This window comes from Artemia franciscana, chromosome 11 (assembly GCF_032884065.1).
Source record: "Artemia franciscana chromosome 11, ASM3288406v1, whole genome shotgun sequence".
Classification (NCBI taxonomy): Eukaryota; Metazoa; Arthropoda; class Branchiopoda; order Anostraca; family Artemiidae; genus Artemia; species Artemia franciscana.
In genome coordinates this window covers 25292543-25302124 of record NC_088873.1, presented here as the reverse complement: position 1 = coordinate 25302124, position 9582 = coordinate 25292543, and the positions used below count along the sequence as shown (strand labels likewise).

The following is a 9582-nucleotide window of genomic DNA, read 5'->3' as shown; positions in this document are numbered from 1 at the left end:
AGTCTTTAATTTCAGTAGTTCTATTCAAAAATTTAAAGTAACTTGGGTTGGGTAATATTTCAAATTAGAAAATTGCAGTGACAACGAGAAGATAGTTGTACTTGTGGGTTGTGAAAACCCTAGGGAGCTAACCATACGTCAAGGCCAGGAAACAAAATTAATAGCATAAAAAGCAACATTATAGCAATAGCAATATCAAATTTATTACCCCTTTACATTATATGCGCCATTCACAAGCAAAATTGATTAGCTCCTGTTTTTATTTTGGTGTTAAGGTACTTCATTGACTCGTAACTTGAGTATATTTCCGCAATAAAAGAGTTTTACAAAATCAAGAAACAAAATTGGGTCTTGAATAACCTATAAATTTCCCTAGAAGTGATTTAAGAAAACCGCCCACGCATTTTCCATTAGATAATCGGTAAGACAAAATCAAGCCCTGTAGTATATATTCTCTGTAATTTGGATACTGTCTCTTCTACAGAATTGGAATTTGGCATGTGAACAGCCCACGTGGGGTCTCTATTAGCCGAGAAGCCTATAAACTAATAAAATACAAAATTAGTGACTAGCAATGGCTCAAGAATGAACCTGCCACACAATCAAATGGCTTAACTGATCAGAAGAGTATGGCTTAACTTTACCCTCAGTTATATCACATTCTTCACCTGAGCGGAAATCTATATAACCTTCTCCTCCAGAAATGACCAGGTTGGTTTGCGACGGCTGTGTTTCTTCTCCTTTAAGACTAGGAACCGAAACAAAAAATTTTACTGCGTTTCTATGTCCATGGAAGGACAATTGCGCATGTGCCATTGAACAGAAGGGAATGAAAGTTCCGGACAACCTCATTGGACCACCAGGAGGACGAGGAACAGCTGGAAGATGTACCCCTCTTTGGACAGAAGTAGATGGGAGGCCTTCTGAAATCGGAACCGATATAATTACACCATTTCCGGTTCCCATCCAAAGTCGATTAGCGGCAATAAGCAAGGATGTTATACGCACAAAACTGAAGCCTAATTTGCCTGCACCCCCTGGAACCACCTCTAACATTTTGCTGACATACGGCTCTATATCAATATCCTGTAAATGCTGATGTGTAATCGCATGAAAGAGTCTCAAAGATGAGTCTAGACGAATACTAATCCAGACACCATCTCCTAAACATGCCATCTGCCTTATCTGACTTTCTTTTCGTGGATGGGCCTCGAAAGATGTCTCTATATGCAAAGTGCAAGGATCAAGAACAAATATACGATTGCCAAAACTGCACCAAGCCTTACCATTAACAGCACACATAGCTCTAACTGAAACATTCAGGTTTTCTAAATCAACTATTTGATGTTCACTCAAGTCCCACTGACCATCAAACCCTCTTGAAAACACAGCAATAGTTCCGTTTGCTAAAGCTGCTAAAACTCTACCTCTTAAATGGAGTATAGCTAACACTGAGTCTTTTAACTGAATAGCATGACAAACTTTTTCCCACTGGGCAACTGCAGAATGCACAAATATTGCACCGGATTGAGTACCAAGCCACATTGTAGGCAGAGCACTGGTTAATGACATTGCACTCTCAACTGTGCTATGAAACTGGGCTTCTGGAAAATCTACTGTAGGAGCTTGGGCATCTTTTACATGAGTAATGGTACAAACAAGCTTATCATCAGTGCCCAGATGCGAGACACCAGAGTCACTTGAGCTGGAGGGACGTCGACTCGGCTCTTTTGGTTTGTCTTCTTGGATAGGATAATCAAGCTCACTAGCACCAGGAACACTGGCTATACTAAAAATTTGAGACAAACTCACTTGAAAAGAAGTCATTACTTCGGCAGGGCTGCAACCATTTACTATAGTAACCTTACTCACGGTTTCTGTGCTACTACATATCCATACAAGAGAATTTTGTTGCCACTTACTTTGGTCCACTTCACTGTCATAAAATATACTCCCACCAATAAGAGCACCCCCATCAGCAGTTTTACCACCACTTAGGTCAACACCAGCAGCACACCATACTTGAGTACCAGGTTCACTGTCTGCAAGAGGTCTACAGTAAATGGGCACTGGCACAGGCAAGTGGCTTGACTTTTCTGGATGCGAGGCAGGTTGGTTGTCAGCTGGTAGACTCCAGCCATAGGCTTGAACTCGGCCACCTTCTTGACGAGAAAGCCGAGTTTTCTCGATCTTGTCTATCTTTCGTGTTGGCGAATCTTTCGTTGCATCAGATGTAAGTTTACGCTTTGGTTCAAATCGAATAAGCTGATTCGAATTCACTCGGCTATTTATATGTCGCTCGTTTGTGGGATTAAACAAATTACTGAAAAACTTCCAAATCGAGATCTGCTTTCCTTTCTTATCTAGTTCAGCGTCTACTCTTGATGCTCGTACCATCTCGGACCACCGTACTGCTTCCTGGAGCTCCATAAATCGCTCCTATAAAACAAATCTGCATTAATACACATGTAAAGACATAGAGAGAAATAGAGTTTAATTTACATTGATCGAATTTACTCAATTTCCAGCAACAAAATCCTTTTTGCTTTTTTCAAAGACAAAATTGCAGTTTACACTCAGGAAATTGGCTCATCCAAACCATCTCCAAAAAGCAAAGCCAAAAGTAAAAACTGCCCAGGAAAAATCTTTTGTACACAAGAAATATGGCTGAACAATTTTGAACCCTCAACACCCAAATACTTAAATACTCTTTCTCCAAAAAATGTCGTTGTCGATTCCTCAGTTATTTTGTTCTTTTATTAGGGGGGGGGGTATTATTCGCTCTAAGAGTCGTAAACGTTCTACAAGATGGTAGACATTCAGAAAAGAAATGGGTATAGTTTTGGCAGGGATTTGTCCACCTGACAAACTTTTTGCTCTTAGCCTCCTGAAAAGTCTTAAGCTTTATGGACCCCCCCCCACCCCTATAAAACTATTCTAAGATCCTGACAGCCTTAATATACATTCCAAGATCAGTAATGTTAATTGCTTTTTAATATTATACTGTTCTGAGCGTTCTTGCATGTGACAGTTATGGCAAAATTCAGTAAAATGGTTCTCCATGCAGTCTATTAAAGCAGCATGGATTACTGTTACCCTGAAAATTACAGAATTTTATGCAAAAGCTACCACAGAGGCATCACATAGGAACACAGAGGTCCAAATCTTACAGGAGAAGGGCATTAGCTAATATTTTATAAAAAGACGGAAAAAACGCATTTATAAACCACAATTTATGGATTTTTTCCAGACAGCTCTTTGAACAAATTCCCCCTTGGGGAGGGGGGAGGGGTCCGAGCCCTGTCTGCAGGCATGACCAAAGCGCATATCGCATTTGTTGTCTATTTGAAAAATTTCTGAATGTGTTTTGTAAAATTTAAGTGATCCGAATAGTTCTATAATGACATTGCAATACTGTATTGTTGTCATATGAACACATTACGCTCGAGCTCATAGGACTAAAAATGTATCATTATTGGGCACTTAGGAAAAAAAAATTAAACAACTGATGATTCTGCATAATAATTATCTTTTAGAAGATAACCTGCATCTTTACCTCAGACGCTGCTAACATATACTCCCATCCAAAGAGTATGGGCAGCTTACAAAAGTGGAAATTGGCACTAGTGCAAAAAAAAAAAATCTCCAATGCCATCTAGCAGGTGGCATTTCCTGGCATTTTTCCAGCTTCACAATTGTTTTTTTTTAAGAAACTGAGATCAGCCACCTAGTGCGACAGTAATTTTGTCAATTTCTCTAATTTTACCTTATTATTACATTAAAAAACGCCTAGAAACGTCAAATGCTAGATGGCATTGTTTATTTTTTTGGCACAAGTGCCAGTTTCCCTCTTGTAAGTTGCCTACATTCTTTGCTCCTATCCTCAAAAGAAAAACAGGCAGTTAAACAGACTACACATAATTGAGTACAATCAAATAAGCAATTCTACTTGCAAAATTTCGCTTACATTGCTTAATAGCCTACAGACTAAGGTTTTCAACTCTACTTTGTTTCTGTCTGATTGATACGCACAATCAAGCACAAACACAGGAGGTGGTTCTTGACGGCCTTTTCCCAAAATATCACAATCACCTCATGATTCTCTGGATAGTAACAAAATAAAATCATGATTTAACTCTTCTTCATAAGTAAAAGAAAACTGACACAATAAAAAAGAATTTGAAACAAAAACTGATAAATTTTCCCATCAATACTGGTAACTAATAATGATTTAACTTCTTCCATTGCTATCAATAGGAGTTTCATTAAAAAAAAAAAAAAAAAAAAAAAAAAATCAGGCATATCACCCCAATACATAGGAAGCACAACGGTACCTTAATTTCAAATTAAGACCATAAAGTCGTGAAAAAGGTTATTCAGCAAGGAATGAGGTAATTTGCTCCTTAGTAGCCACAGTGACTCTTTCTTGAGAAGGTGAGAAGGCTTATAATGCTAGAACCAGAAGAAACATAGTGGCACACAGATAACAGAAAGTCGACAAGGAAGTTCGTGATATTTTTGTTCGGATACCCACTTTTCCAAGTATCCCATAGTCTTTGTATGATTCAATATAGAAGACTTGTGACAGGCATCTTTTTATATCATAGTCGATGTAATAGCGTTGAATTAGTAAAGATCAATGTGTGTCTTAGGCACAATTTTCCCTAGAGTCAACACATAATCAGATGACCGCTCTCTATGGATTTTAGTTTCGTTTAGTGATTCCTAATTAGATGACCGCACTCTATGGATTTTAATTCCTTTTAGTGATTCCTAATCATATACATAATCAGATGACCGCACTCTGTGGGGTTTTAATTTCGTTTAGTGGTTCCTAATCAGATACAGAATCAGATGACCGCACTCTGTGGGGTTTTAATTTCGTTTAGTGAATCCTAATCAGATGACCGCGCTCTGTGGGGTTTTGATTTCGTTTAGTGAATCCTTATCAAATACATAATCAGATGACCGCACTCTGTGGGGTTTTAATTTCGTTTAGTTATTCCCCAGTCTTATCATACAGAATAGAAAATGTAGGACCTCAGGGAAGGGTTGATTCGCTGACAAATTATGCGTTCAAGCGCAGATATAAGGGCTAAAACAGATTGGTGAGCTGTCAACCGCCTCTACTGTAGCTTTTAAACTTGCAGGACGGCGACACCATTCTAAACTGAGATAATTAATGTTCATTTTAAGCTCAGCCTCATTGTTCATTTTAATTCTGTTTGTTTTTAGTTTTATTCCTTCGCCCTAGTAATTTCTGTCCGTCTTAGGTTTTAAATCTTACATAAGTTAATATCTGCTCCGTTTGAGTTTTAAACTCACTCCATATTATTCACGGAAGAACTTTTCTTTATATTTAATTTCAAGCGTAAGCAAACCTTGTACTGATTTCTCTCCATTAGAACTCTTGCCATTTCAATTCGGGTGAATTTCTTACGCTGTGACATTGGTACATCTTCTTCATCATCTGACTTATTCCCTTTGTTTTTTTCCAGTTCTTCTTTGAGCTGAAATAAAAACAGATGACTATACTAGGGCAAATTGAAGATGCTTAGGCAGGATCATATGTCAATCGGAGCAATCTTATACAAATATCACGAGAGTAAATTGAAGGATATTTAAAGTGAAAGGATACATTAATACATTCGATTAGAACGATTCTTTAGGCGGAGAAAAGATTCAGTTATTTGTGTTTGTATTTGCTCATCACAAATATATTTAACGGCTTTTACTACGGGTATGAAGTTAGTCATATCGGCTTTGAAAGGAATTAAACAAAAAAAAACAAGTTTTTTTAAATGAAAGTAAGGAGCGACATTAAAACTTAAAACGAACAAAAATTACTCCGTATATGAAAGGGGCTTTTCCTCCTCAACGCCCCGCTTTTTACGCTAAAGTTTGACTCTTTTTCTTAACACTACATTTTAAAACAGTAAAAAACTTTAGCGTAAAGAGCGCGGCGTTGAGGAGGAAAAGCCCCTTTCATATACGGAGTAATTTTTGTTCGTTTTAAGTTTTAATGTCACTCCTTACTTTCATTTAAAAAAACTTGTTTTTTTTTGTTTAATTTCTGGATGTTTTTCAATTAATGCATTTCTTTATCTTGGCAGTCCACGCATAAATAATTATAACGAAATTTGCATATTAATTTTTTTTTGGCTAAATGGCATTTTCATAGTTTTGATCGGCAGATTTTGAAAAAAAAGGAGCGAGAGAGGAGGCCTAGTTGCCCTCCAATTTTTTGATTACTTAAAAAGGCAACTATAACTTTTAATTTTTTACGAACGTTTTCATAAGTAAAAAATATACGTAGCTTACGAATTAACTTACGTAGCGAACTTCTATATTCGTATGCTTTTATTGCGTATATGAGGGGGCTCAACCCTCGTCGATACCTCGCTCTTTACACTAAAGCTTAAATTTTGTCCCAATTCCTTAAGAATGACCCCTGAATCACAAAGGCCGTAGAATAAATAGTTGAAATTACTAAAAATACTTTAGCGTAAAGAGCGAGGTATTACGAGGAGGTAAACACCTCATATGCGTAATAATTTCTGTTCGTTTTAAGTTTTATTGCTGCTCCTCACTTTCAGTAGAAAAAAAACTTTTCATATTTATTTTTTCATTGTTTCTTTAAATAATGCTAGAAAATCCTGCGCCCCCTCAATTGAAAGTCTCTTCCCCAATGAAAAGTTCCTCCATTGAAAGATCCTCCCACGTAACCCCTCCCCTTCAACTCTCCTCCCAAACCAAAAAAATCCCCCTTAAAACCTCTGTACACTTCCCAGTAACCATTACTATATGTAAACACAGGTCAAAGTTTGTAACTTGCAGCCCCTCCCATGGCGACTGCGGGGGAGTAAGTCGTCCCCAAAGACATAGTTATTAAGCTATTCGACTATGGTGAATAAAATGGCTATCTCAGAATTTTGATCCGGTGACTTTTGGGAAAAAATGAGCGTGGGAGGGGGCCTAGGTGCCCTCCAATTTTTTTGGTCACTTAAAAAGGGCACTATAACTTTTAATTTCCGTTAAAATGAGCCCTTTCGTGACATTCTAGGACCACTGAGTCGATACGATCACCCCTGAGAAAAAAAAACAAACAAAAAAACAAATAAACACGCATCCGTGATTTGTCTTCTGGCAAAAAATGCTAAATTCCACATTTTTGTAGATAGGGGCTTGAAACTTCTAAACTAAGGTTCTCTGATACGCTGAATCTGATGGTGAGATTTTCGTTAAGATCGCATGACTTTTAGGGGGTATTTCCCCCTATTTTCTAAAATGAGGCAAATTTTCTCAGGCTCGTAACCTTTGACGGGTAAGACTAATCTTGATGAAACTTATATATTTAAAATCAGCATTAAAATGCAATTCTTTTGATCTAACTATTGGCATCAAAATTCCATTTTGATGCCTATTGAGGCATCAATCATTTTTTGTTACTATTGAGCCGGGTCACTCATTACTCATTACTCACTCATTACACTACATTACTCAAAATTCCATTTTGATGCCTATTGAGGCATCATCATTTTTTGTTACTATTGAGCCGGGTCACTCATTACTACAGTTCGTTACCACGAACTGTTTGTTATTATTTTTTTTAATATATCAGCGGTCAAACTCGTCTTGGTGATTCGGAATTTCTCTCTTTATTTTTATTTTTTTTAGGAGTTTCTTTAAAATTTAACAAAGTTAAGATTCAAACAAAGTTAGATCCAATAGCAAAAACAATTAAATTAAGTTGACTATTGAATGGCTTTAGTGTATAGTCAGATATATTTTTGATATAAAGAGACCTGAAATTTGGAAAGTTTAAGTGCTTACGCTAATTCATTAGAGAAGAATTTAATTAGGACGTCAATCAAGACTAAAGGCTGTACAGTTATCTGAAGGATATGCAAAATTTTGAAATGAGAGCAGGATAAAGATCCAGCAACGGGATTTTTCGACCAAAATTAATTAATGAACATTAAAAGCAGGTAAACTTGTTTTAATCTATGCAAAGGCTCAAATATTATTATTGGTTCTAGGACCCCCCCCGAAAAAAAAAACTCGCCCCCGCGTAAAACTTGCCCTTACATAACTAACCCACAGAAATCTTGACTGGAAATACCCTCATATACATACATCCTCTGAATGAGGAGACCCTTATATAGTCCTACATTAATGTATTTTTTTGCAAAAAAAAAAAATATATATAATAATTATCAACTACTATAACCGCCTCGTATTCAAACAGAACATGTTCGATATTTGTCCGCCGAAGGAGAGGCACAAGTTCAAAAGAACACCATTTAGCAGTTTAAGTCCCTGATTTTAAACATTAAGACATTGCACAGATTTTCATCTCTGCAAGACATTGCAATGAGGGATGTCATATAAAGGAGGGATAACCATATCTGATATTTTCATCTCTGCAAGACATTGCAATGAGGGATGTCATATAACGGAGGGATACCCATATTCTTTAACTGACCTCCCCTCTCCTAAAGAATGACAGTAACAAGCAAATCATATAAAATTCATGAAAATATATGTATGTCCGACATAAATCATATCATAAGTAGTTATGCATCTCTAGCAACACAATATGAATCTATATAAGTAGTCTAAAGACGTTAAGTTGGGCATGATTAAAAGAGCATATTTTCACATGATAAGCTTAGCTAAGTTTCTTTTAGTGTGATATCTGTTACAGAAGACCAAACATAGAACTTGTATGGATTCATCAGAGGCAATGCTATAACGTTACCTATAGTAAAGGCTACAAGGCTTAAACGTTTTATTAATTTTTTTTTCAGAGGCACTTCATATGGAAGGGGTGGACGTATAAACTTTGGACGGGATCAATCGATTGAAAGTCAGGAGTTCTAGTGCCCTTTTTAAGAGTCAAAAGTGATCGGAGGGCAGCTAGGCCCCCTCGCACGGCCCCTTTTCTCCAAATGGATCTGACCAAAATTTTTAAATAGCCATTTTGTTCAAAATAGTCCAAAGATCATATAAAATGCCTGCGGAGTTGACACAATTCCCGGAGCCCGGGGGTAAGGATTGTGAGTTATGCCCTGGGGGAATATAGAGTTCTCATGGAAGGAGTGGTCGCATAAACTTTGGAGGTGGCTCATTTGATTGGGAATTGAAAGTTCTAGTTCTTGTTTCAAGGGCCAAAAATGATCGACAGGCCCTCTTTTCCCCAAACGCATCCGATCGAAATTTTAACAATGCTCCCGGGGTTGACATGACCCCCCAGAGTCCTAAGGCAAGGGCTGTAAGTTAAGTCCCGAGGACATAGAGTGGAAAGTGTTCAAAGAGCAACTATTCCCATGTCCTCTTTTCCCAATACATCCGATCGAAATTTTGAACTAGCCATTTTGCTCAAAATAATCCAAGTATCACATAACAATCCCCCCAGGGTTGACACAGCCCCCCCCAGAGCCCAGGGAAAGGGTTGTAAGTTATGCCCGGGAAAATATTACGATTTTATGGAAGGGGTAGTCTTTGGAAAGAGGGAACTTTGGAAGAGGCTCATTTGATTGGACATTGGAAGTTCTAGTTCCCCTTTTAAGAGTCAAAAGT

The 9582-nt window shown here is 37.5% G+C and overlaps 1 protein-coding gene across 2 annotated transcripts in view; it reads right to left on the bottom strand.

Moving 5' to 3' along the window:
- Positions 1-9582, bottom strand: part of LOC136033009 (JNK-interacting protein-like) — a 32330-nt gene that overhangs the window by 191 nt on the left and 22557 nt on the right. For both annotated transcript variants that reach the window (XM_065713540.1, XM_065713541.1), the window contains 2 exons: positions 5382-5510; positions 1-2439 (listed from right to left, as the gene is read on the bottom strand). The exon at positions 1-2439 is cut by the window's left edge and continues 191 nt beyond it. In XM_065713540.1, the coding sequence (XP_065569612.1) occupies positions 580-2439; positions 5382-5510 (1989 nt within the window). In that variant the 3' untranslated portion in view covers positions 1-579. The remainder of the gene's footprint in view (positions 2440-5381; positions 5511-9582) is intronic.